The 26,989-nt window shown below is 51.4% G+C and overlaps 11 protein-coding genes across 11 annotated transcripts, besides 1 other annotated feature; 5 read left to right on the top strand and 6 right to left on the bottom strand.

Annotated features, from left to right (window-relative positions):
• Nucleotides 1-26,989: part of a sequence feature (contig 1.153 11..403022(1)) that runs on past both edges of the window.
• Nucleotides 1,141-3,189, top strand: ANIA_08469 (Zn(II)2Cys6 transcription factor domain-containing protein; the record flags this gene model as incomplete). The annotated part of the gene is made up of 4 exons (XM_050612151.1): nt 1,141-1,205; nt 1,267-1,520; nt 1,559-2,167; nt 2,402-3,189. 4 exons carry the CDS (start codon nt 1,141-1,143, stop codon nt 3,187-3,189), a joined length of 1,716 nt encoding a protein of 571 aa, XP_050468101.1.
• On the bottom strand, nt 3,268-4,514 carry ANIA_08470 (uncharacterized protein; the record flags this gene model as incomplete). The annotated part of the gene is made up of 3 exons (XM_676647.1): nt 3,268-3,283; nt 3,379-4,412; nt 4,464-4,514. The coding sequence occupies 3 exons, from the start codon at nt 4,512-4,514 to the stop codon at nt 3,268-3,270; spliced, it is 1,101 nt and encodes a 366-aa protein (XP_681739.1).
• ANIA_08471 (phytanoyl-CoA dioxygenase family protein) lies at nt 4,835-6,181 on the top strand (the record flags this gene model as incomplete). The annotated part of the gene is made up of 6 exons (XM_676648.1): nt 4,835-5,043; nt 5,101-5,316; nt 5,376-5,396; nt 5,434-5,510; nt 5,570-5,935; nt 6,012-6,181. The coding sequence occupies 6 exons, from the start codon at nt 4,835-4,837 to the stop codon at nt 6,179-6,181; spliced, it is 1,059 nt and encodes a 352-aa protein (XP_681740.1).
• ANIA_08472 (glycoside hydrolase family 43 protein) lies at nt 6,516-7,680 on the bottom strand (the record flags this gene model as incomplete). The annotated part of the gene is made up of 3 exons (XM_676649.1): nt 6,516-7,140; nt 7,193-7,310; nt 7,383-7,680. The coding sequence occupies 3 exons, from the start codon at nt 7,678-7,680 to the stop codon at nt 6,516-6,518; spliced, it is 1,041 nt and encodes a 346-aa protein (XP_681741.1).
• ANIA_08473 (uncharacterized protein) lies at nt 8,060-10,354 on the bottom strand (the record flags this gene model as incomplete). Its single annotated transcript, XM_676650.1, has 2 exons — nt 8,060-8,193; nt 8,287-10,354. The coding sequence occupies 2 exons, from the start codon at nt 10,352-10,354 to the stop codon at nt 8,060-8,062; spliced, it is 2,202 nt and encodes a 733-aa protein (XP_681742.1).
• On the bottom strand, nt 11,416-13,258 carry ANIA_08474 (uncharacterized protein; the record flags this gene model as incomplete). Its single annotated transcript, XM_676651.1, has 5 exons — nt 11,416-11,653; nt 11,732-12,096; nt 12,165-12,750; nt 12,806-12,935; nt 12,985-13,258. 5 exons carry the CDS (start codon nt 13,256-13,258, stop codon nt 11,416-11,418), a joined length of 1,593 nt encoding a protein of 530 aa, XP_681743.1.
• On the bottom strand, nt 14,072-15,312 carry ANIA_08475 (uncharacterized protein; the record flags this gene model as incomplete). The annotated part of the gene is made up of 4 exons (XM_676652.1): nt 14,072-14,201; nt 14,264-14,686; nt 14,751-14,989; nt 15,052-15,312. The coding sequence occupies 4 exons, from the start codon at nt 15,310-15,312 to the stop codon at nt 14,072-14,074; spliced, it is 1,053 nt and encodes a 350-aa protein (XP_681744.1).
• On the top strand, nt 15,777-17,602 carry ANIA_08476 (uncharacterized protein; the record flags this gene model as incomplete). Its single annotated transcript, XM_676653.1, has 2 exons — nt 15,777-17,414; nt 17,465-17,602. 2 exons carry the CDS (start codon nt 15,777-15,779, stop codon nt 17,600-17,602), a joined length of 1,776 nt encoding a protein of 591 aa, XP_681745.1.
• Nucleotides 18,136-19,822, top strand: ANIA_08477 (glycoside hydrolase family 43 protein; the record flags this gene model as incomplete). The annotated part of the gene is made up of 2 exons (XM_676654.1): nt 18,136-19,639; nt 19,686-19,822. The coding sequence occupies 2 exons, from the start codon at nt 18,136-18,138 to the stop codon at nt 19,820-19,822; spliced, it is 1,641 nt and encodes a 546-aa protein (XP_681746.1).
• Nucleotides 21,351-22,823, top strand: ANIA_08478 (DUF2855 family protein). Its single transcript, XM_676655.2, has 2 exons — nt 21,351-22,418; nt 22,473-22,823. The coding sequence occupies exons 1-2, from the start codon at nt 21,414-21,416 to the stop codon at nt 22,767-22,769; spliced, it is 1,302 nt and encodes a 433-aa protein (XP_681747.1). The 5' UTR covers nt 21,351-21,413; the 3' UTR covers nt 22,770-22,823.
• On the bottom strand, nt 23,295-26,056 carry ANIA_08479 (uncharacterized protein; the record flags this gene model as incomplete). The annotated part of the gene is made up of 1 exon (XM_676656.2): nt 23,295-26,056. The coding sequence occupies exon 1, from the start codon at nt 25,998-26,000 to the stop codon at nt 23,295-23,297; it is 2,706 nt and encodes a 901-aa protein (XP_681748.1). The 5' UTR covers nt 26,001-26,056.

Genomic DNA, 26,989 nt, shown 5'->3' on the forward strand with positions numbered 1-26,989 from the left:
TGTATGAAAATATAACCATCAAGGAGAACCACGCTCTCCCTCCCTAAGCCACTTGACAGATGCCTAGTAGCATATCCTTCCAAGCTACCTCAAGAGCAACGGGTAACGCGAATTGTGTTCGATTCCAGGGAGGGGCTTCTTTTATTGGGTTAGACAGGGTCTGGCACATGGTGCTTACTTCAATTCCAGGTAAGGCCATTAGCTCTCGCAGTGACATAATCTTGCACCATCATCTTCCGAGTCTGCAGCTGCAAATCTGGACTTGCATAATCAAGCCCTATCCGACGGCCTCCGTAGAGAGAGCCAGAGTTGGCCCCAGTGTTCAGAATCAGTTCGTAGCTCCAGTCGCTCCTTGAAGTTTCATGGTAACTGTACTGCGAGCGCTACTTCAAATCGAGTTCTTTTCGTGTGCTGAAGTTTATCATGCCGACCTTTGTAAGAGACATTTGCAAGTAGACCTTGGATATTGTTGGTTTACCTACGACGGGTCGGGCTTGGTTACAGTGTCTAAACTTGCGGGTTGGCAAATAGTACAAACATGCCGTATAAATCTACCATGCAGAAATCATCGATTTCTATGCAGGAAATGTAGCCTAATGTGGAGATTCTATGTAATATGGGTCTTGCGGCTCACCGCGGGTTTTGGGTACAGGTTCTGACCCACGACCCAGCTCGTGGGTTCGAGTTCTGATCATAGACTTGTCACGGGTCTGTCATGATCTCAAGGAAGTAAACTCAACTGTAATTGCAACAGAAAGCAATCTATCACCTTCATTGAGCATCTCGGCGTGGGATTATGTATTATGTGTCGCCCGGCTAAAAAATGCCTAGGGATATATATTTTGCCGGCGAAACTGCCACTACAAAACCAAGGGAGCTAATGTCGCTCTAGAGCTGAGAGACCCAGAGAGTAAGAAGAGTGATGGCTGACGATTATACCTGAAATGATTTGACTACACTGAAGAAATGCTTCTTCCGAGAAAGCAAAAGGACGCCATGTTTACGGGGAAATTGCTCCTAGACAAGACAGGCGATGCCCGATGCGGCATAATAGCCGACGGGTTCCCCGCAGAACGGTAGACGGCCACCGTCTCCTCCCTCTCGCCTTCCGCAATTACAATCGTACGAAACTGCAGTTAGATGACCTGTCATCAGTCTGGAATCAGATCGCGCACCAAAGGGGGGGCACGGTCTCGGAAAGGATGGTCGGCACTCAGCCCCCATCTGGCGGGATATTGTTGCTAACGACTGATACGTCATATTCAGTCCCGAGTGTCGAAGTCGGAAGATCAAGTGCGATGAACAGACGCCGCAATGTGGGCAGTGCCTTAAAACTGGTCGCGTCTGTCGGATTGTTGATAGCTTGTTCAAACCGCATTCCTATACCTTTCTAGCGCAGACGTCGCCGGAACCGAAATCGCGGGATGCTCGTGCTGTTCGTGCTGAAGACAAGGATGTTGACGAAGGGTTGACCCGGAAGACTAATCCGCTGAATGGTGATCACCAAATTAATATAAAATGTATGCTTACGAATTGCTGATGTGCTATGTAGAGAAAGACGCTGTGGCACCGAAGGCCGTGGACAGCAAACCGAGTGAGGCGCGCACACATCCACTATATCAGGATGACCGTGCCCTAACTGCAGAAACGATGACCATCCCGCCTCTACCTAAGCGTGTCCAGACGGAGAGAGTGTCACTAGCGAGCATGAGCAAGCGTCCTGAGGATGCGACAACCCAGGCTGGAGAGACTTACCACGACCGCTGCGAAACCGCTTTCTTTCTTCGCCACTTTTGCGAAGGTCCTGGACAATGGATGGATCTTTGTACTGATCAGTCTTACTTTAGCCAGAACGTCGTCGCAATATCTGACAAGAGCCCACTAGTACGCTACGCGGCCTGCGCCTTGGCTGCAAAGCAACTTGGTCAAACTAGGCACCCGGAATCACACATCCGACAGACCAATGTCCAAAGGTCGATGATGAAAGCGCTGATTGACTCGAAACTTGGATTTACCTGGTACGGGGCCAAATATTATGAGAAGGCAATCCAGCTACTGGCACAACAGCTTTCTAGCAGGGACAGGGGGACGTACTCGAGATTGCCAGGTCATGTATACGGCGTGGGGACAACCAACGGCCAGCCCGCATGCGGAAACGATGAAGAGAGTCTGTCTTTCCAGATTATAGCAGCCTGCATTTTATGTCAATACGAGGACGTAAATGCTACAATCAGAGCCTGGTCAGGGCACATCGACGGAGTCTTTCGGCTGTTCAAACCTCACTTTCCAGAACCTCCATTTTTCCACCTCTGCGCCACAATCCCACAGCCAGCGAGGGCACTTGACGCGACCTTTTGGTTCTTCGTCGTAAATGATATGCTGAATGCCTGTATGTTATTAGTGTATGCGGAAACAATATCGCTGACAGTTGACCTAGTCGTTACGCAACGTAAGACTCGAGTAGATCCCGACGACATTGTCCTTTGGTGCAAAATGGGCCTTCCGGTTGATGCATACGGCAACCTTCTGCCCGAAACTCGACATGACGGTCTATTTGAAACCATTCTTTTCAAGGCTCTGATAAGGTTAATGTGCCGCCTGGTCAATTTAGATTTTGGCAATGCCACAAAGTGGACTTTGATCAGTGAGGAATATGATCGTTGGCAGGGTGCTGTGCCGTCATCGTTCTACATTCCTATTACCTGGACTCCTAATGGGCCTAACCCTGGAGATAGTATAGACCCTTGCTCGAGGGGGAATATATCGAGGGAGACATGGTTCGCGAATGACATTTGTGCTATGACTGTGGCTTTCTATCATATGTCGCGGATCATTCTTCTTGCCAACCGCCCAAACAGTATAGCCGTTCGGCCACATGGTATCGAGAATGGATTAATAGCGACATGTAATGCGCTTCAACAGGAGCTAAGAAAGCATGCACTAGAGATCATGGCCATAGTGCAAGCAATGCCGAGCGAAAGAGTTCAAAAGTACATGCTACAACCGCTTTATGTCGCCGGTCGCCACTTAACAGATCCTCAAGAACGAAGTGACATACTTCAGATGCTACGAAACATGGGAGACGATTTTGGGCTTTTCACCGACTACCGTATCCGGGACCTTTGCGATGAATGGGGAATGGAGTGCAACGGTATCGACCGGAGAGATGGCTATGGAATTTTGACCTGAAGAGAAATAAACTGGCTAGGCTAATGCAATACGACCCCTTGCCGTCTTTGCCAGTCCAGCGCACCGTTATAAGCACAATTATAATCCATAAACTCTGCAGGGTTCATATGCACCCGGCGACTTCCAGGTTCCGAGGCTGGCTTAGCAGCGTGGCGGCTATACAACTGAATTGTCGTCGTCCGATCATACCTGCATCTGAATATAGCTTCGTTCACCCTGGCTATAGCATCCATAGCGTTGGCTGAGGCTGATTTCTCAAACTCCTCAAAGAACGCTCCAAGCGCTTCAGCATCCTCAATCGCTTGACTGGCTCCTTGGCCTTGAGTAGGTAACATCGCATGGGCTGCGTCGCCGATCAAGATCGCTCTGCCACGATACCACGTATGCAAAGGATCCAGGTCTCGGAGCTGCCAGAGCCCTAGGCTGGATGATTTTGCAAGGAGGAGAGGCTTTTGTGCCCAGTCTGGAAAATCTGCGAAGGACTGCATCATCTTATCGTGATCTCCCTTTGTTGTCCAGCTCGTGCTTGTTGGATCTTCATTCATATTCTCATCTGGCACAAGAGCAACAATGCCATAGATCGTGCCGCACCTTGCAGGACCCATGATCAAGCGCCTGTCCCGGCCGATCACCATTGTTGTGCATCCCCTCCGTGGATCAATGACTTTAGCAAAGTCGGCCTCCCGTTGCAGGGATTCTGCTGAGATCATCATTCTGTACGCAGAGAGTCCGGTAGGCCGCGCAATGACTTTCTTTCCAAGGACAGATTCGCGAACAACGCTTTTGATGCCATCTGCGCCAACGATCAGATCCGCAGAGATGACCTCTCCGCTGGCTAGCGCTACAGTTCCTTCTTCACAATTACAGTTGACAACCTTGCTTGAAGTACGGACTGTGGCCGCTTTGCCAGGGAATGCATGCGATGTTGCCCGCTCTCTCAAAGCCTCATGCAGATCTGCACGATGATACATCACCCTCTCCGCGCCGTACTTTCCTTTTGTCTGGAGAGGTATATGCAGCTGCAGTTCTCCATCTAGATTATAAACTTTGAAAGCCTCGTCAACCATGGAGCCGCGCTCCTTAAGCTTCGCCGCCAGGCCCCATTGTCCTTCAACAATTTTTGATGCGTTTGGCTGGAGAGATATCGTAGCACCAATCTCTTCGCTGATGGGAGATTGCTCGAGTACGGTTACCTCCCTGTCATGCTGCCGGAGGGCGATTGCCTGTCACTGTCTGTGTTAGCCTGTTCTTGCAAACTTGGAAGGGGTTGCTACCGCTGCGAGGCCGGCTATTCCACCGCCAACAACGATGACCTTGAAGACCATTTCCCGAGTGTTCAGATTGTGTGTACATGCGGATATGTCACAGAGTCAATCATCTAGATCAATGCGATCACAGGTGGAGCCGAATATGAGAGGCTTATCGTCGGGCCTCACTACTTAGCCTCGGCGGCTTCGGGGGCAGCCGAAGCCTCCCTGGCTCTACCCTACCGAGCAACCGAGCCCCGACACTGCAGTCCATTTCAGGGAGAGGAGTTTAGCAACTTGGGGGCAGATAAAATACCGCACAAACTGGTTCATTCATTTTATCAGCTTCATTTACGTCCACCTTCCCACGTTCAGTTTAGCGAACAAACAGTGTCAATATGTCCACTACCACAGCCGAAGTCAGTCCTGTTGTGACCGTCACTGGAACTCGGCCAAAGGCTCGTATGGCGCTCGATGGATCGCCAACAAACTACGGCGACTTCCGCGATGCCTTGAACCGAGACGGATACGCCGTTATCAAGAGCGCGATTCCCCTGGACCGCGCAACCAAGTACGCGGATGAGTTCTATAACTACTTGGAGGGTTTGTACGTCTCCTATATTCTGGCTGCCTTGCTCGGCGTCGGACACTGAGTGTGCAATAGTGGTCTCGGCTATCGCCGCGACGACCCATCGACGGTGAAACCGTCAACCCTGCCCGTCATCAATGAAAAGGGCATGATTTTGGCATATGGCGTCACCCACGAGAAGTGGGTGTGGGATATCCGCGGTGAGCCAAGTGTCGTAGATACCTTTGCCAAGGTCTATGGTGATGACGATCTGATCGTTTCGTTTGACGTGGTTAATGTCCAGTTTTCAAAGTATGAAGTCACTCTGTCCCACACCGATTAACGCATGAACTGACATGTCTTCGTTATAGCCGAAAGGAGATGCCTGAAAAGTATGCCCGCTACCTTGCTGATAACTATGCACAACAGCAAGAACGATTTGCTAACCCGACATAGCAAGCCATGGCCCCATCAAGACCAAGACCCAGCTAAACCGGGCTTCCGCTGTACGGCCCCTTGGCACCCTCGCCTACCTAGACGCTGCTAACAGTTGTTATTGATTCAGGTCTTCAAGGCCTTGTCAACCTCAACCCCTGCGGCCCCGACGATGGCGGCCTGATCGTCTGCCCGGGGGGGCACAAAATCTCCGAACAGTTTCACAGTGAAATGGCTAATGAGCCACGTATCCCCGCGTGGACACCAGAGTGGTTCGGCTTCACGGACAATGGGATAAAGTGGCTAGCCGACCATGGCCTAAAATGGGTCAAGGTCTGCGCAGAACCTGGTGATCTGATAGTTTGGGATAGCCGCGTGCCGCACTACAATCTTCCGCCTTCCGGGAAGAATGACAGGCTCGCGGTATACACGTGCTATATGCCAGTCGCCGATGCCAGCCAGGAGGATCTGGTGAGGAAGAAAAAGGCGTTTGAGGGTATGTACACACCTACAACTTTTGTTTCCATGGTTATAGAATGCTCGTTTGCCTAAGTAGCAGCTAACCGATGTAGCTCGTTTGGGAACTACGCACTGGCCGAATGCAGTGCACGTTGGAACGAATGTCGCTATGCGCAATGGGAAGCCTTGTCCCAAGAGCCGAGAGAGACCAGTTCAGGAACCTATTTTGAACGAGATGACGTTCAAATTGACGGGAATCCCGTATATCAAACAGGAGGCTTGACGGGTTCCCAAGCTGCGGTTGGGGAGGTGATTAGGCAGTGGAAGATCCGGAGACAATTGATAAAAGTCAGCAGAGCGCTAACTAGCTAATTCTTTTCTTTCAAATGAAGACTCCATATTTCTTGAGAGTCCTGTAATGTGCTGACCTTCGATCAACGGAAGGGGAAATTTTCCGATGGGGCTGGGTAAATTGGCATAGAGATCCAGAGACCCTGCATTATTGTACTCTGGTGTGACAGCTGGATCATCTCACGATCATAGTCCATCAATCATAGTCCTCTTTAGTCACTGGCTAATATAAGGTAGTTTGGTAGACACCATCAGACCTAGGTATCTTACACCCCATACCGCTCAACAACTGCCTGATACTCTGACTCCGTTAGCAAGAACACATTTCCATGCTTCAACCCCCGCGGCAACCCCGTCTCATCAAAGCTCAACTCCTCCCATTCCCCAGAGAGTACGTTTTCCGTCACGAAGGGCACATACTCCTCATAGTTATCCATGAGAAGATAATAGCGCCCTTCAACATTAACATCGGGAAATGCCGCGGGCCCTTCATATACGCTCGTCCTGATATATTCGCCCTCCGGCTGCGTCCTCGTCCATTCACCAAACAGGCCTCCTGTCGTTGTTTCCTGGTACACATGCAGCACATTCTCGTCTTTTAAGAACCGTGCGTAGTGCCCTTCGTTACCGAGATAGAGGAATTCCTGGTCTATGAGTGGGATATTCTCCGCATCTAGGGCGACGTAATCGGCAGGCTCGCTGAACGATCCCGTGCTGAAATCTGGCGTTGTCGCGTACCGAATTCGGTCAAGAGATGCGGTGTCGGTGTGGTCTGCGTCGTCCTCTGCATAAAGGCGTGAAGCCCAGAAGAGGTAGTATTCGCTTTCAGTGGCGTTGTAGACTACGGACGGTGCCCAGGCCATTCCAGCTTCGGGTGATTCGATTCTGCAGCTAGGCATTAGATTGGATATAACTCAGTAGCAATATGTTATGAGAAACGTACATCTCTAATGTAGCATCGTCCCAGTCAACGAGATTGTCGGAGCGCCAGATTGTCAGGCCCCTGCTTCCGCGTCTTGTTGCCTCGTCCCATGAGAAGCCATCAGCATTTATATCGAGATCTGCTCAAGAGGATCATAGTTAGTCATAAAAGATCTTGATAATATCCTTCTGGTAAAGCGGACCAGTCTTACCGGTTGCAATGATGAAATACTCGTTCCGTTCTTCGCTCGCCGTGAGGAAGATATCTCTCACAGCGCGGGTTCCAACGGTAGCTTGCAGAACCGGATTCCCACCATTAAGCGGTTTAAATGCAAGTGGATCTTCAGCAGATGATAAGTACCAGAAGACCGATGGGTTCGCGTCTGTGAATGTTGAGAGCAGATACCCGGCGTATTGACCCGGTTGATTCTGGCGCGGGATAGGGAGGGTGGCGGCGAGTCCCTGGGGAAGGAGGGAGGCTAGTGCTAGAAGGCTAGATTGAAAGCGCATCGTGAGTAACTTCATCGAGAGGTGCTGATTCTGTTGAACTGATGAATTTGCCCACTGTTGCGCTTTATATGGGGCATAGATCCCGTCCTACTCGGCTTCTGGGGATGCCGTGACGGAGAAACAAACGTCAGTGGCCTTGGCATATGCTAATCCCTGCTTTCTGTAGTTGCATGATGATTATCTTCTACACTAGTATGCGAGATTTTGAGAATGCAGAGTGAGTAGGTCGATCCCCCGCCGGGAAATCTCCTGACAATAACCTGCAGTTACATATCGTAAGTCTCCGCCGGAACTAAGTAAATAAATACCCGTCCCGGTGAATAAGATTCTTAAAATAACAATAGATATATGCCGGCTGTTATGCTGCACCTCTTCCGGACTATAGCATATCCGTCCGCGGCGGGCTGTCAAAATATAACATCCAATTCCATAACTCCTCGACATTGAACCCCTCAAATGGAAACGACTCGGTAAAGCCACTGGACTGATCACCCATATTGGGCTCTGGTATATCTAGAATCGCATTTCCAGTGTTGATGCTATCATTGGAGTTGATGGAGAAGTCGTGCCTCGGTTGCGGCTGGGACCAATCGGCATGCAACGTACCCGGGAATCCTCCATTGCCATTCTGCTGCTCGTGGACTGGAAGGTGGGTGATAGAGGCCGAAGACCCAGATGATGTCCTCTGTGAGATGGTGGATGTGACTCCGCAGACTTGTCGGTACTGGTGTGTCTGGCCATGTGGCGTCGGTGTGGCCGGTCCGTGGCTTGACGTCAAGGGTGTCGGAAGGTGCCCCGATGCGAAGCCGGGAGCATCAGGTTTACCGTTGACATGGCTGTGGTATTCTGCCCGGCTTTTGGTGGTTGTCGCATTCCCAGGACCAGTGGCGGCAGTGAACCCGTCCAGTTTTCCCCTTACCTGCTCATATATCAACCCTAGCCCCTCAGTATACCTTTGATCGAACCCGCACTGCTTAAACCGCATGCTGCAATATACCACGCATCCCTTTAAGAGCGCTAGATCCGTCTCCCTTAGCCTCGAGCTCGGATGCTTCATCAGCCAGATTGCTAACGCAATGCACGCCAGACCCGCCGTACCAGCTGGGATGAGTGCGCTGTCTGCGCCGTAATCTTGCAACTCAATACTTAACCTAGCAATAATGCGCGCGCTGTTCGCGCAGATTGATTCGCCATGTGTGAGACGATGTGAGAAATCCTCACCAGAGCAATGCCGCTTCACTTCTTCTTCGATCTTTGAGCGTGGGGCGATAAGGGCAGCGCGGTGCAGGGCTATCATTGATCCATGGTATTCGATCGACAGGAACGCCAGGATGTGGAAATCAGCACTAGACGTGAGGAGGTCGCTGCCTGGACGCTGGTCGGAAGGAATTTTGTTCGCCCAGGACTGGAGGCAATTATCGAGACGGGCCGTATCGAGGAGGATCTGTCGAACTGTTCTCTTGGTCGTCCCCTCAGCACCTGCGCGGTCTGTTGGCCGGTGGCTGTATAAGTGCCGGCTTATGCTGCCTTGGTAGTGTGCGAGTGCGAGATGCCATTGCAAGAAGCGATGGTTTAAGCGAAGAGAATCCGGATCTGCCATGAGATCATCCGGGATGAGAGTCGGCCAGCCGGAGGCTAGGTGCATGACCTTTTCAAGCGAACAACATGTTGCCCAGATTCTGGTGTGCACCTCATCAGTGGTTTGCTTCTGGGAGCGATGTAGCCCAAGCGTATAGGCAATTCTAATGGCGATCCCCAGTGTCTGCCACGCCAGGCCCTCTTGGTTTCTGCCGCGGTAAGCGACGGTGAACAGCAGCAGCGCTTGAACAGTCGGCAGATAGGGCACGACAATTACGTGCGCCAGAAGGCCGGCAGCAGCATGAAGATAGCGTTCCCCTTCCTCTGTTGGGTATTGGGCGCGTTCATCTACCCCGATACTCATGAGCAGATACGCAGAAACAAGTACGGGGATGTCATCTCTTGAGATAGTCGACAAGTCCTCCACTGCAGCGAGCTGCTCGAGACTTGCTGAGAACGCAGTAAAATTGAATATAGGATAGAGGGGATATATTCGTAATCGGAATACAGAGCAATATTCTTTCCGTCTCTCTGCATCCGGAAGTTCAGGCAGCGTCAGAGCCAGCGGGATATTCAACTCTTCGGCCCGTCGCATGCCATGCCTAAAGAAGCCCGAGACGGGCTCCATTCGGGCAGCCTTGAAGTAGACATCCAGTGACTTGGCCAAACACTGAGAACTACTTCCCCCGAGGATCTTGGTTCGGTTCGTTCCTTGTTCGGTGTTGACCGAAGTTTCGAACGGTTGGCGGACAGGGGAGGCTTCATTGCCATCGTCTTCCGCTGCCATGCTGGCATTATGATACTCAAAAATACGAGCAGTATCCATCTCCGCTTCCCCCTCTGCATATTCGCCGACATTGGCAGTCTGATTCCTCCTCGGCGGCTCTATCTGTGTCTTCTCCTTCTCCGGTACCTGCAACCACTCCCTGAACCCAGGACATCCTGGCCGTTGTGGATCGGTTGTAATACACTCCTGATTGCGAACCCGGCAGTTTTGACATTTGGGATATTCGGCATCGCATTTCACCTTTCGCTGGCGGCAGATGTTGCATGCCATTGACAGCCGAGGCCGTTTTGCAAAGGGTGGTCGGTCCATCTTCAGTCGCTCTTCTGGGTTTGCCAACTTTGCAAGATGCTGGGATTGCCTTGACACACCTAATCATGTATACCCCCATCAACAGACCCTGTATGCCCCGGGTTGCAAGACCATGGGATAACCCTATCCCGAACCCCGTGGGGAAAGGACGCGGGGTAACCTGCACTGTCGCTTCCCCACACCAGCATAAACTAGTAATTACAGATTATGGTGCATTCGATAAGGCCTCGGGTCCAATCGGCGCAGAGCAATTTATAATCACGCGCCCCAGGCCTAAGAACCCTTGCTTTCTATACCTCCCCACCTGCCAGCTGACACTTGGCTCTTGAGTAGTACCCCCATGTGTCCATACAGTAACTGACTTAATTGACTTAATGTTATCTTATAATCCAGCATAAATCATTTCGCCCATTGAATGCATTCCGTTGTCTTTGCTTTGACAACAAAGTACCATGCTCACTAAATATATGGTTGCCTTCTCCCTAACAGCCGGCGTCTGCGTTCCCTTCTATCTGCCCTACGCCAGGCGGAACGTATACCGCGGGACGGCGCATCCGACAAGGCCTAAAAGGTATCGTCTCTATTTTAAAGATCAATAGGGGCGCTCGGAGAATGCTAATCTGTGCTACAGAACGAAGGGGTATCCCGCCATGGGCCCGTTGTTCCACATATATTGAGTTGGCCCGAACCTGGTGCTAATATTCATGGCGGCATCTGGCTGTCCTTCTTCACGGGAATGTATCTGCAGTTAAAACAACTTCATCTCGTCTTTCGTTTTCGTCGGAGTATATATTTCTCGACTATACGTAGCTGAATGAAAGGTTGAATAGAATGGGGAAGGGGATCGTGGAAGGGCAGTTCTGTTGCTAATCCTGATAGAGCGTCCGCCTTTATTTCAATTCCTTCTCAGTATAGCTATTCGCTCCATATAGCAGATTTTGTGCATGCTCTGTAGAGAAGATTGAAAAATAAACAATTCAGCCTGCCGCAAAAGCCATCTTCTTCGCCCCGGCAACTCTTCCCTGACATAGACCATAGACCAATACTTCGAGCGACAAAACCTACGAGACAACAAATCCCCGCGCAAACCTCCCGGTAAATGCCCGAATTCTCTTTCCCCACAGGTAAATCGGAACCCCACAAAGGCCCAATGCTGCCGTTAAGCCCGCAAATGTTCCAAATGCGCCATCATACCCGTGAGTCTCCACGAACGTTGCAGTACCATAGCTGGTGCCGAACGAGATAATACCCCGAAATGCACAGATAATGACGAGCAGAGGACCTGCACGAGCAGGGTAACTATCCAGTAAGTAAGTGATCGCAACGATATTGGCGCCAACGAAGCAGAAATAGTACGCTGCGACGGCCCAGACATACACAAACCAGTGGTACTTTTCCGGGTACTGTCCAGCCTGGCCGTACAGAACTGCTGTAAACGTACCGATGACGATGGGAATAATGAGAGAGACGATCCTGGTCTCGGGTTCGTGGAGCCCGTTATTCTTGCGCGCCATATGCTTAGCTATCCAATCTGAACCGTGGCCGAGCAGGGGTAGCGCAAGCAGGGCTACAACTATCTGGCCACAGTTTACGTAGGAAGCAGACTTGTTGGGCCAGTTGTAGGGTGAAGCATGTAAAATGTTGGCATAGGTTGTTCCGATGGCGATGTTGGTGCCGATTGTGAGGCCGTTTAAGCATAAGGCCCAGAATACGTTGGGGAAAAACAGCAGTTCAAACGTTTGCTGTGCCCAACAGGACGATTAGCCGCTACCCATGGATGGCAATTCGAAGTGAGGTTAAAATGGCTTACCCTTAAGACGTCCCAAACAAGTCCCCAATCCGGCTTCCCAACCCAAAGCCGCATATCGGACTTCCATGTTCTGGCAGCGTACCGCTCAAAGTCAAGAGGTGGACGCTCGGTGCATACTACCTCCACGCCTACTTTGGCATCTCCATCTTCGTCCGAATTACCTTCCTGGAACGACGCAATTGACCTTTCATACTTGGTTTCCGGGAGGAAGAAGAAGGCCAGCACTAGCTGCGCTCCAGCCAGCGCCGCACCAAGACCGTACCACCACTGCGGCGTGATTGCGTTGGCGATCTCCCCCGCAAAGAGGACCCAAACAGCTGTTAGGCTAACCTGGATAGCCTGTTGGCCCATCAGAGCTTTACTGCGTTCGTGGAGGAAGAAGATTTCCTGGGTGATCATCGGAACCAGGGCCTCACTCTGCCCTGCTGCCAATCCGACTGCACATCGGGACCAGAGGTGCCATTCGTAGTTCTCTTGGGCCGCGCAGAGGATTGCTCCAATCACCAGAACTATTGTCGAGGCGAGCAGCACGATTCGCCGGCCAATGCCGATGGCAAGAGGCATGCCAATGAGGTTGCCGATGCCCCTGGCCTTATAGTCAATATCTGCCGCCAATTTCAAGCTTTGGAAGGGTAGTGTACATAAAGAGAGTAGGGTAAGTCATTAAGTGCGTGATATCGTCGTAGCCCTTGCCAACTGCCTCATAGCCTGGAATGTAGAAGCCCAGAAGGCCGCCGAAGCCGCTGACGAGGGCGAGGCCGAGTGTCGAGACTATCCATTGTCAACACAGAGATACGTAAGAGTCGCTGTAGCGACTGACAAATCGATATCACAACCAGAACGATCCACTTCTGCCAGATAGCCATGTTCAGGGGGTCTACGATGTGTTTTGTCAGCACGCCTGGCCTGAGGGCATGGGAAAGGAGTGTAATACCTTGGGGATCTGCTGTCGGCGTCGGAATATACACCACCTTACCGTCCGTGAGCTTCACCGTCCCCATGACCTTCTTCTTGCCACTACCGTCGGTCGCCGACACCCTTCCGTCCTCAATGTCTTCGACATAGGTGATGTCTGCTTTGTCTACCTCCGTCATTGTGAGAGTTTCCTCTTCAGGAAAAACTGCAGTTGTTGCTGGGGGGTATAACACGTTGTGCTGGGAGCTGTATTCTTAGCAGGTGCTACGGAAGGGTAGGGTATGCCGTATATATTGCAGTGCCTAGAATGCCAATGAGTCCCAGCCTAAGCCACAGCTATGCTCACGTATGTTTCACGGAGTATTCGAATTCGAGTTGGGTTTAGTTTTAGGGGTCGGGATGGCCACATGTAGCCCCCACCATGCCGACCTGCGGAAGTAACTAAATCACAATATAATTCACTGGTCAAATTTGCGTTTGTCCGCATACCGATCCTCAAAATTGACTTCCTGGGTTTTGAGTATTTGGGGCTTGCCAGCATTACTGCGGGGAATTAGGGTTCCGGGGGTGGCCGAGCGACGCCGACGTCGTCCACGTGCTAGAGGCTCGGGGGCGGGGGAGGACCGGAAATATGGGAAGCCGGGTCTTGTTGGTCCAACAGTGGAATAAGAATGAGCAGAGTTACTGTCCAGCTAGTCTCTGAAGGCATGATACACCAATACTAACATGTTGAGAGTGTGGGATATGTGGGCTATGAGTTCGATGGGACGAGGGGCCTCTAGATTCCTACTACGGCAGCAAATCGAGAGCAATCCCTTGACCCACTAATTTATTGAGGACAACCTTTCTTGACCATTTGCGCCCTTGATGGAGAGCCGGTCTTTCTCCGGCCGAGATACTGCAACGTCTGGGAGATTGCTAGAGATCAATTGGCTATAGAAAAGATATACATTCAGCTACCGCACTCTCGTAAAATTCCCCATCAGTCCAGCCTAGTAAGGCTTCACACCGGCCAGCTTCAACACCGTGTTCGTTAATTCGGGCCTCTCGAACGGCTCCGTGCGGTACTTGGGACAGACCTCGCCATTGCGCATGGGCTTCTCTACCGCTGGACGGATGTTGCTATAAACGAATAGTATCAGCACCGACACCACCCAACTAAAGATATAAAAGAGGGCACATACCAATGCGGCCAATGTGTCGTGCCCATATAGTTCTCAAAGCAAATCTTCTTAAGTTCGAGTGCCTTCTCCGTCGCAAATCGTCTTGGCGTCATACAGATATACTGCACGTGTCTGATCTGATCCCCCTCCGGCAAGCAAGCATAGTGCATAGTCCTAGAATCCCAGAGGACAAAGTCCCCAGGCTCCATATTGATCTTGACAAGCTCGCATTCCCGGTCCTGGAACCACTTGAGGTCTTTCTGGTGGAACAGGAACAGATCCATATACTTGAGCTCAGGCGGCGGTGCGTCCTCGTGGTCATAGGCCTCGCGCTTCTGCGCGAAGAACTCGTCAAAGAGTTTCGCAGAGCCTTTCATGAGCATTAACCCGCCGTCTTTGGGGCCGTTTGGAGCGAAGTTCAGCAGGCCTTGGACGGCTTGCATTCTATACAGGATATATATTAGTGAGGTTTGTTCAGAGGGAGGGCATGGGACTAGACTGTGCGCACCCTTTCCGGTTAGGGTTCTGGTCGCAGTGCGGCCACGGACTCCAATTGAGATCCTTGCGTCGTGGAAGAGAGATGTTCATCCCGTCAAAGGAGCAAAGTAGCTCTTTGGTTTCCCACAGTTTCTCGAAGATCTCGATAACTGCCGGCTCGGTGCGTGCTTCCCAGGCCATTTTTTCGTGGGTGGAGCCGTAGGCAAAGTACATGCTGCGTTCTTCCATATTAGCCCTCTTGGACACTGCCTATAACGGCCTAGTCGCGTAGTCGGATGAAGAAGTAATACAAACCCTCCCTTAAAACTAACGGGCAGATGCTCTGCTGTCCAAGTGCTCTCGTCGTGTTCATCGAACCCAAGCTCAAACTTCTTCAGCCATTCAATCTGCTTGTCGCAGTAGTACTTTGCTCTCTCGGGGCTGATGACGTTCTTGAGCACGACGCAGCCATTCTTGTGGAACTCATCGCGCCAGTCGCCGTACTGCCGGCCGCTGAAGTCCACCAGGTCCTCGACGGTGAAGGACTCGTTTGTGGCCTCGGCGGCTTCTTGGATTGTTGTCGTTGTGGACATAGTAGTTGGTAACAGCTTGAAATACAATATGGACTAGGGGATTCTGGACGACCCTGGTGTCTTTGCAAGACGCTCCAGTGGGTGTTCAAAAATCACTTAAGTAACAGGCCCCTGTGCTCCAAGCTTGGGGCTGTCCTCCGGTGTTGCCGACGCCCGAAGCTCGGGGTCAGCCGAGGCCTGCGTGGGGACCGAATACAGGGGTTTCGGGCGCTAAACCTCCGAGTTCCGCAGCTCATGACTCGTGAATAGCTAACTGTATACTGGCATGCCATGGCCACAAAAATGTGGGGGTCCGGTTCGTGTGGGGGACGGAGGATTGACCCGCGGCCGTTCAAAGCTCTCGAGCTCCAACAAGGGTAGCTTCTTTAAATGTCGAGGTAGACACTGTATAGGACAGAAATTAGGAAAGGGAAATAACTCCAGGTACCCATCGACGAGAGCCTAAATAAATCCATATCTCCAATATGCCACCCCCTGTCCAAGCCGCCTACAAGCGAATCAAACCCCCCCAAGCTGGGGAGAACGGCTATGTCCCACCGCAACCAGGGAAGACCGAGATCCTGGATGCAGGATGGAACGGATTCAACGCAAAACCTCTAACCAGTCCGATCCTGATCGAACACGACGTCGAGCTGGTGGTGCGCGATGGCGCAAGACTCTACGCCGATATCTACCGGCCACCCTCGAGCAACGACAATGTAAAAGTCCCTGCTATATTGAGCTGGTCTTTCTACGGCAAGAAGTACAGCGCCTTGGACATGCTCCCAATGTGTGTCTGGAACTGCTGCGTCCCGCGGTCGGATCTATCCGGGCTGGAGAAGTTCGAAGGCCTTGATCCTGCCACATGGTGTCCGCGAGGCTACGCTATCGTCAGCGTTGACACAAGAGGCGCAGGCCACAGCGATGGCCTGATTGGGGTAATGGGTGCCCAGGACGCAGAAGACGGGTACGACGTCGTCGAGGCACTGGCGAAAATGCCCTGGTGTAACGGGGCGATTGGGATGGCGGGTAACTCAGCGCTCGCGATTTCGCAGTGGTTTATTGCCGCTCAACAACCTCCATCTCTGAAGGCAATTGCGCCTTGGGAAGGGTCTGCCGATATCTACCGTGAGCAGTTTTGCCGGGGCGGATGGTTCAGCATGAGCAACTTTGACCTCATCACAAACGAGATCGTTCGCGGCCCACCGAGTTCAGGAATCGAAGATTTTGAAGAGATGTATCGTCGGTCGAATGTGTCAAGCCCGTTCTGGGAGGATAAGAGGGCGGACCTGACTCGGGTCCAGTGTCCAGCCTATATCCGTGGTTCGGATGTCAGCTCGATCCACACCATGGGGTCTATACGGGGCTGGCTAGAGGTGCCGCATGACAAGAAATGGATCCAGTGGGGGAGCAGGCAGGAGTGGTACGAGCTCTACAGCTGTCCGGAGTCCATGGACGAGCTGGGCAGGTTCTTCGATCGCTATCTGAAAGGTATCGAGAACGGTTGGGAACAGGCAACTCCGAGGGTGCGCTGGTCGGCCCTGCAGTTTGGGGATCGCGAGGCGATCGATAATATCGTGCTCGAGGACTTCCCCATGCCCAAGACGCAGTATCGTGAGTTATTCCTGTCGAAGAATAAGTTGAATGAGAGCCCCGGGTCAGACTACGAGATTGTCTCTTACAACTCTGAATCCTCGTCCGACTTTGCGGAATTTTCATTCACGTTCATGCAGGATTCTCGACTCATTGGCCTCCCAAAGGCTATCCTGTACATGTCCTGTGAAGACCGCGACGACTTCACCGTCTTCGTGATCATCCGCAAGAAAGATAAGAACGGCAAGCCGCTGATGCACCTGAATTTCCCCTTCCACGCTACCCCGGTGGCATCGATCGAGGAGATTCCCCCAAAGGAGCAAGCGAGCCTCAACCTCCACCCCGGTTCTGTCGGGATACTGCGCGCTTCCCATCGCGCCTTTGATCCCGAGAAAAGTATTCACCCGCAGTTTCCGTTCCACCCCCATACTAGACAGGAGAAGGTGAAGCCCGGGGAGATCGTCAAGCTGGAGATTGGTATTTGGGCGATGGGAGTGGACTTTGAGGCTGGTGAGACGGTCAGCATCAGGGTGAGTCTCCCTCGAGAGGTCCATGCTTAGTTAGGGTTAACGATGTGCAGGTATCGGGCCAGTACCCGAGCATCGCAGAGTATAAGACGTGGTCGAGGCCACGACCTGAGCACGAGCTGAACCGCGGAAAACACTTTATCCATTGTGGTGGGGAGTGTCCGAGTTCTGTTATTTTGCCATTTATATAGTTTCCTTGAAGTAGACGGAATTCTGGATGAATGCTAGAGGTAATAGGAAATTGCTCTATTCTGAGTAACCTCTGGAGGAAGTGATTATCCCATTTATAGGTGAATATACAGAGGCCGGAAATTTTATGCTCTAATACCTGAATCGCCTCCCTGGACCCTCAAGCATACCTCTGCATTAACAGGATTACGCCATTGCCTATCTAGCGCAGCAATCCGGATGGCCGCTCAGCATGCATATGAGCCCCTGACTCTCCGGTGGAGGTGGGCAAGCCTGTTAGCACTGTTGCACTTGGCCAAGATACATTTAGGCTGAACTCGACTGAATCAAGCCTAGCCAGCTAGGATCGACACCAAGTTCATATGGATGAATGGTCAATTGTTTCCGTCCGCTTCCCCGCAGATTCCAGGCCAAATATAAGCCGGTTCCCTGCAGACAGATTCTGCAACCGCTGCGGACAGCGACGTTCAGGATGTTATTCCCACGGCTCTCCCACTTTTTATACTTGGGAGTCGCAGCTGCAGGCATCGCTAAAATGCGTGCCTATACCAATCCCATCCTCCCGGGCTGGCACTCCGACCCGTCCTGCGTTTACGTGGCTGAGCAAGAAACGTTCTTCTGCGCGACTTCAACATTCATCGCGTTCCCTGGTCTTCCCCTCTACGCGAGCAAAGACTTAGTCCACTGGACACTCGCAAGCAATATTTTCAACCGCCCCAGTCAGATCCCCAGTCTTGCCGTCACAGAGGATCAGCAAGGCGGGATCTATGCGCCGACACTCCGCTACCGCGATGGGAAATTCTACCTCATCGTCTCGTTCCTCGGTCCCAATGTCGAAGGACTTGTTTTCACATCGGACAACCCATACGACGACGACAGCTGGAGCAAGCCAGTCGTCTTTCCAGTTCACGGAATCGACCCGGATATCTTTTGGGAGGAGGACGGTCAAGTCTACGTGACGTCGGCTGACAACAACCAGATCCAGCACTACACCCTAGATCTAGCAACTGGTGAAATCGGCCCTGTAACGTACCTCTGGAATGGGACGGGCGGCGCATACCCTGAAGGACCTCACCTGTTCAAGAAAGCGGACGGGTACTATTACCTTCTGATTGCCGAAGGGGGTACAGAGACAAACCACTCAGCTACAATGGCTCGGTCGAGGAACCGAACCGGACCCTGGGAGCCTTGTCCGGCCAACCCGATCCTGTCGAACCGGAATACGACCCGGTATTTTCAGACGGTGGGACATGCTGATCTGTTCCAGGACGGCCAGGGCCACTGGTGGGGAGTTGCCCTCTCTACCAGATCAGGCCCAGAATGGGTGAACTACCCGATGGGAAGGGAGACCGTCCTCACTTCTGGGACCTGGGAGGACGGGGAGTGGCCAGTGCTTGAGCCTGTGAACGGGATCATGAAAGCTCCTTTGCCAGCGAAGCAAGAGCTAAAGAACCCAATCAATCGGCCGGAACATCTCACCTTTGCGCCTGGAACCGAAATCCCAAAACATCTGATGTACTGGCGTTTCCCTGAAGAGTCGAGCTACGTTGTCTCCCCGGCAGGCCACCCGCACACACTTCGTCTGACACCGTCCGCCTATGGGCCTTCGTATAATCCTGCCTCTGTCACGGATCCGATCACCTTCATTGCGCGGCGCCAGACAGACACGCTCTTCTCCTTCAGCGTGGACCTGACCTTCTCTCCGAGTTCACCGGGCGTCGAGGCAGGGATTAGCCTGTTTCTCACACAGGAGCAGCACGTTGATGTCAGCATTGTCGATATTGCTCGTTCTTCCTCTTCGCCTGCCAGAGTTCTTCAGCTTAAGACGTACGGAAGGGGGAACTATAACGGGTCGCTGTCGAACGCCACCGTGGAAATCCCGAAACAGTGGGTAGACCGAACTGTCACCCTTTCGTTGGAAGCTGTCGACGATACGACGTATGAGTTTTCTGCTTCATTGGCATCTGGGCCGAAAGAGAGGGTTTACGTTGGCTCTGCCGATGCGAGGATTCTGTCTGGGGATACCGGCCGGTTCACAGGTAGGTGTTTGCTCTTCATGGTCTCAACCCCTGCTAATCGAGATAGGAACTCTGGTCGGTGTTTATGCTTCCCGAGCCGGGCATCCGGGTGGCAATAGAACCGACTTTGCGTATTTTAGCAACTGGAAGTATGAAGGATTGGGACAAAAGGTCGATTATGATGTGGTAGTGCCTAGTTACTGAGCAGGATACAACTTACTAACCAAATGTAACCGAGAAACACGCTTTTACTTCTTGCCTTTTTTTGCCTTCCTTTCCCTTTTTTGCTGTTTTTTCCTTTTTATTTTTTTTTTGTTATCTGTGAATTGCCTTATCAAAGACACCGGGACGGTGAATGAATCCGTACAATTGTTATGACCTCATCCTCGTCGGCCGAACCCGCGTCGATCCCCCGTTCGGTGTTCCTCCCTTGCTCCAGTCCCGACCTGCCGTACTGCCGAGCCTTATATCTGCGTCATTCCTAATGATTTTCTGCGCCTATAACCAAACCTCTCCTCGCCACCACTCCCCAATCCAACCCATCTTGAACCACCAACAAAATCCGTATACGCACAAGAATGCAACCACTGCTGAACTTCCTCATCATCCTTATCTTCTCGCAATTAACAGCAAGCTTTGCCCCCTGCGTCGACCAATGCATAAACAATAACAACAGCCCCTCATGGTGCCAGGGCGACGAACTAGGCCGCAAAGGCACCCAATGTCTCTGCCGCCATCTCGAGTCTACATCGTTGATTGAGTGCATACGAAACTGCAGTCCCAGCGACCAGTGGGACTTTGCAGGGGGGTTGCCCCAGCATTGTCGTGACGGGCTGTTTCCCGATGCGCGGGAAGGGGAGGGGGATGGTAGCGGCGCGGACAGCCTTATTCTGGGTTCGGGCCCATCTCTGCGGGTACTTTGTGGCTTGGGAGCTGTGGCTTTCACCTTCGTCTTCTCATGAAGTGCATTGACGACTGGAAGGGTCTAAAAGTTAGTCCATTGACATTCTTCTATCCAAGTTCGACCTGTAGGTAATTTGCCGCTTTATCCCTGCAATGAAATATGATTGTCTGTGGTGATAGAGAGTGCTGATCCTTGGGGGGAATATAGGTATACATGGCAGACGGTTTGGAGACGGATCACCAGTGTATAGGTATTGTACGATACTATCCATAAGTCCATTGCTCAAAAACTGTCTGCATGTCACGGGCTAGCCGAGACTGAGAAGGTCGTAAATGACATTCTTTCGTTGAAGACAATGAAAGAATGATTGTGAATGCTATAAAAGTGCAAGGATCTTGGGCAGCCAAGGCCCAGATAGTCGCACCCATAAGACGTAAATATCAGCAGGAATAAGCAGAAGCGAGCCGTCAAATAGCAGACTGGGCCAAGAGCTCCAGGATTATCTGATGACTTTCCCTGCTCAGCCCTGTCCAGTTGGAGCCTTGACCTCTAACCTGCAATTAGAACGCTCGTCTTCTTGGCCATATGGGTCCATCTGCTGGCTTTCTGGCAGCGGCCACCCGTTATATCATTCAATCTGTTACTCTAGTTTCCGAGATACTTGGCAACTCCACAGTGCCGTAGAAGGTTAAACAAATGGCTCAGAGCGGGTTCCACTATCTGTAACTGGCAGACTAGTGCTGACCGGACTCGAGCAGCTGAAGTCTTCAGAGGGGCTGTCAGATCAGAAAATGCTCATCCATTTAACCACCTCCTCCCAACCAAAAAGAGAGGTTAAAGAAAAACAAAAAATCGCAACATTTCTCGTTCAACTATCAACTCCGGTAAATCATGTCCATCCACGTCGTCTCCAAGACCAACAACCACCAACATGCAACAATCGACCTCCCGCCCTCAGACTCCTCCCCGCTCAAACAGTCCTCCGTCCGCATCCGACCAAGTTTGCTGAGCCTGACCTCCAATAATCTCACCTACGCTCTTCTTGGAAATTTCTTGCGATGGTGGGACGCATACCCCGTTCCGCAATCCGCACCGGCGCCCTACAACAACACTACAGAATGGGGCATTGTTCCGGCCTGGGGTCTAGCCACAGTGCTCGAATCTACCCTTCCTGGGATCCCCCTGGGGACGGTGCTCTTCGGTTTCTGGCCGACAGGTAGCCACGCCGTTGACCTAGAACTAAAACCGTCTGAATTAGACGGGCACTGGAAAGAGGTATCTGAGCATCGAGCGCACCTGATGCCGCTCTACAACCGGTACCGCGTTTTCGACACGCAGGGAAAAGATGTCACCGAGTTCGCATGGGACGCAGCAGTGGGGACGGTTTTTGCCGCGGGATATCTGATGAGCGAGTATATTTTCACGTCTGATCCAGCGGTCCGCCCGCCTATACATCCTTGCGGAATTGTGACGGATCAGGGCGTGCAGGACTGGACGGCCGCTGACGCGGATCTCTCTAGAGCTGTCCTTGTGAGTCTGGGAGCGTCGACAAAGACGGCTCGTTCGATGGCGTATAATCTTTTTCAGAGACCGAGCGGGACTGGACCGCTAGGTCTATTACAGTTCACATCTTCACCTGGGCCGATTGGCGAAGCTGCGAGAGCGCTAAATGACGCAAACGGAAAGAGCAAATTTGCGGTGGGAAATTTGGGGTACCCAGACGTTGGGTTGGCGGCGAAGTGGCTTGCAGATATCGAGCCATTGCCTAGGAAGGTCATCATTGCGGACTTTGGTAGTAGGGACGGAATTTTGGAGAGTGTGGTCGAAGACATAAAGAAAATGGAGTCATTACAGGGCGTTGATATTGTGATTATTGCGGTTGGCAACCAGCAAAAGGTACACCATCAACATTGCTCCATGAAGCTGCCAAAGCGATACTAACAGATATAGGTATACACTCTGGGTGAAATTCAAGCTCGGCAGGCCTCATTTGCCTCTCTGAATAAAGTCCAGATGAATACTTCTGACGTCTATGAGGCTGCGATCAAGCTTCGTGGTGCCGCGGACTATTTCCGTGAGGTCGACCAGGCATGGCAGAGCTGGTTGGAGAACCGCGAGGCTGCTGCGCCTGATCTGAATCTTGTCTGGGGTGAAGGAATTGCTGGGCAGGAAGGTATTGAAGCTGGATGGGACAGGTTGTGCGCAAGTAGCGTCGCGCCCGGGGAGGCTCTCGTCTACCGGATTTAGGTAGTCTGAGTGAGGTTAAAGATGCCCGTAATTAGCTGAGCGTTGGAGGCACGATATAGAACGATATCTGTGTATTTTCCCGCTGAGAAGTGCTTGTATCTCTCCCAATCATGAATTATCCTCACTTGTATTGCCCTATACGGCCAATTGGCCGGCTTTCGTGAAGTCCTGTCTCGCTTGGGTTTTGGGGGTATCTTACGTACCTCTGGACTAGATCCAGAGGCTGGTACGAATCAATATTCTATACCGCTATTGTAAGAAGTTAGTCAGGTTCGTGGCATAGTCATTCCATCAGTTGCGTGGGTAGAGCTGTTGGAGTCCCTGCTGATAAACTATCATCATGGGCTCAAGCTGAGCGCATTGTATGGTTAAGGAAGCTTACAGGTTTCCCTTATAACGCATTTACGTTCCCAAGGTTGTGCTGTCAGATTTCGGTTGATTATCTTGAATTATAATACCTCAAATCAATTTACTCTTATGGATGATAGGCCACAATCACGGCCAGCTCTCATAGCGATGTCGAAACTAGAGCACCATCTGCCACTTAACCCTTCTCTCCTTAACCATAGCCATGACCCCAACGGGCAAGTATTTCTTATCAACTAGTGCCATACCTCCATAATCTCTTAGTACCTCAGGTGCATACATCTGCAATACCCACCTCTTCTCCTGGTCCATCATCCGGACCTTAACCATTCCCAATGCCGAATAGAGCGCTTGCGAAACTTTCGAGATAAGGATTATGTTTTCGGGCTTTGGTACGTCCTGGAGGCGCTGATATAATGTTCGAAAAATAGTGCTCTGCGACCAACGGAAGCGAGTAAGTTCCTCAAAGGACATGAATGTATCTCGCTCGGCGCGAGAAACGAAGCGGCGCTCCATGCCGTCATTAGCCTGAGCGAAGTGAGTCATACGAGCTTTTTGTGGGGTCTCGTCGAATGCTTTCTTCAATCTGTCGTAGAGCTTCCTTTCTTCGGAGAAGAAGTTGTCAATGTGCTGTTGGGGTGAAGTCTGTAAGGAATTTCGGACCAGGAAGGGTGAGATCGAAGGATTACGGAGCCCGAGCCCTCCAAGTTCTTCCGGATAGTAGAAGAATGCGTCTGGGATGTCGGAAACGCCAAAGCGAGCCTGAATCATTTGGCGTAGGTGTTGGGTGACTGTAGCGGTGCTCTCCCCGAACAGGGTTTTCTGCATTGCTCTGTATGTGGACAAGATCATGTCCACATGGCCCTGGCCGAAGCAGGTAGCAGGCTGACCAAATGTGTTCTTGAAGAACCGGCCAATGCAGCTGTTCCAGGTGCGGATCCATGCCATCACACTCTCACACTTGTCTAGTTGGGCTTTCAGTTGCTTGACATGGGCGTCCACTTGTCCTTGGTCAATCACCCAGACACCCGATGAGTCAAGCTTGAGGAAGCCGAATGTGACGGGTCCCCCTGGTAGTCGGCTCTGAACCGCTGGATCAACAGAGTTTGAAAGGTATACTGAACCAGTTTTGTTCTTGTTGAATTCCAGGCCCGTTACATTTGCGAATCGGCGTATTGCCTCCCATGACTGCGCACACTTGCTAGGCTCTCCGCACAGCCACAAGTCGTCATGGAGCCGATACAGAAGCAAGCCAGTTGTTCGGTTTACTGTTAGGTCCATGAAGAACAGAACCAGCTCCCCTAGTAGCTTCTCAGACGAGTGCGCCATGGGGACTCCGCGCCTGCGAGTTCGCGGGCCCGTCGGCATGCGTCCCTCAAAGGACATGTCCATATTCAAGGGCGATTCGAGGTACTTGCGGAAGAAATGAATCCAATTCTCGGAAAAGCCGACATATCTCATCACAGCGAAAATAGTACTGTGCGGCAGGCCAGTCGCATACCAGCGGAGGTCCGACTGGATCACTGCAGCCTCGCCGTAGACGTATCTTTGAATGAGGGTCTCGGTTGCAACTTTTCGCAGTAGTTGCTGCTTGATATTTCGGTCCGCTGTTGCCGACGAATCATGGTGAGAAGAATTCCAACCATTCTCGCTCCCTTCATCACTATTGTCGTCTTCATCAGAGTTGTCGTCATCATATGGTGCCCCTCCGTCCGCTAGCGTTGTCAACTCAAGAGGCATCTGGCACAGAAAGTACCTCTCAAGGTAGTCTTTCTTTCTGGACTTTTCCGGTCCATGTTGAAAAGCGGTCCCGTATGTTCGAGGGCTTTCGAAATAGTACTTCTGGCGCTCCTTGTCGTGTTCGGTCAGAACCGGACCAACCTTCCAATTCCAAACGCTGTTGGACAAAATGAACTCTTTCAGTTTGTTCTTGAGCATATTACACAGCCGAGTACCGATGTACTGCACGAAGATAAGCTGTAAGACATCCTCGTCCATCCAGATGCGATACTTCCCATTCAGCTGCTGTCGCGGCAGAACCGGGATTCCCTCTTCGCCCGCAAACCAATCCCAGTTCTCCAAGTCGGCCCATCGCATGTTGAGAACGTCCGCTATCTCTGTAAGGGCGACTTCGTTTTTGAGAAAACCCTTCAGAACATCCTGCTTGGCATCGCTCAGGATATCCTCCGTCAAAAGGCCCTTAATTGTTGCCGTTAGAGCTTTCTTGTCAAACGGAGCGTCTTCCTCGAACATTTCCTGGCTTTCATCTGCTATCTTCTCTCTTAGTTCATTCAATTGCTTCCTCTCCTCATCGCCGGGAAAAAGCTCGTTCAGGAACGCGTAGATCTCTTCGGCGTTGGTCTCCAGCGGGGTGAATACGGTTTCTTCAAATTGGTCGCACAGCTGCTGCAACCGCTGCTTCTGCCGTTCATCAACCACAGCGTAATCCTCCTCGGTGATATCTCCATCACTACCTTGGACGTCCCCAGTATTCGTCCACTCGGTCAGCAGTCGCGAATACAGATCCGCAAGACTCAACTTCCGACTATGGGCATCCAGCTGCGAGCGAAGCTCGTCCTCGTACTGTCGGAGCATGCCATCTGTAATTGACGGATCAAACCGGTGCTGATCGAGCCAGCGATCGATACTGCGGACAGTTTCGTCCTTGGACGCAGTAGGGTGGATCGCTTGAGTGCCTCTGAGAATTACACTCACCCGCGCGGCGAGGTCAGGCTGCCTCTCTGCCTCAGCCAAAATAGCGGCTTTGCGGTCTTCGTATAATGAGCGCTGTTTCTCCAGCTCGCGAATCTTGCTCCAAGTGAGCGATTCGAGCGTTTGCGAGAGTGCGGAAATGTGCGGTGCCATGATGCAACTCCAGAAAGGACAAGGGGATGTAGGTGAGAGAATAAATTCCGGTTAGGAGATATCTTGTGAAGGGCTCTTGTTCTCGTGCGATGTAATGCGAAGGGCGTCCATTTATGGCTCAGCCGCATCGGCCGATCGCTAGGCGCCAGTTGTTGCCTTGTCGTATTCGACATTATTGAGCAGTTGGTTGAGAATTAGTTAGAACATTACATAGCACAACGGGAAATGCAATCTTAGTCTCGCAGAAGGCAGCAGATTGATTCCAAATTGCGAATACAACAATCAGATGTATGGTGTAGATATGTCAGTGACCGGCGGCAGTCCAAGTAGAAGACATTCGGCAGCAAAACTTGGCGTCAAGGTGCTATTACAAGCCTAGTACACTTTCCCAAGAAGTCTTGAATCCACTAAGAGACCTGAGGCCAGTCAAGAAAGGATAATATAAGACGGGGTCTCAGCTTGGTGTGGTTCAGGATTCTACCCATAAGACATGATTGAGAAACCTATATCGGGAACCACGTGTTGTAGAAGGATAGATATATATAATGTGAACGTCTACATAGCTAGTTATGGATTCTGTGCCTTATCATTGAGTTCACCTTTGTCCTCGGCCAGCCCAAATCTTGGTCTTTCTAAGTCTAATCTCACTTTCAATTGCTATATGAGCTCTCCATGTTCGCTCCTGCCTGATAGCATCTCTATAATGCGGGCAAACAAACATAGAAACCGTGTTTGCATATATTCCTTCTCATTCATCCGTCTTTTAGGATGAAGATAACAAGATAAAGCTGATTCAAGCGGGCGAAAACGAGAAATTCAATACACTTACAAAAATTGCTATTTCTGAGCTCGGCTACCTGTACATAATCGAGGTTTCGGGGTCAAGGGTCTGGTATGTTGATCCGTTCAGAGATGATTTAGGTCTTTCTTACCGTTCTCTCGGTATCTTCTTTAGTTCCAGAACAGCTGTTTCCAATTCTCACTTTTCT

The sequence above is a fragment of the Aspergillus nidulans genome, chromosome V (assembly GCF_000011425.1).
Source record: "Aspergillus nidulans FGSC A4 chromosome V".
NCBI lineage: Eukaryota > Fungi > Ascomycota > Eurotiomycetes > Eurotiales > Aspergillaceae > Aspergillus > Aspergillus nidulans.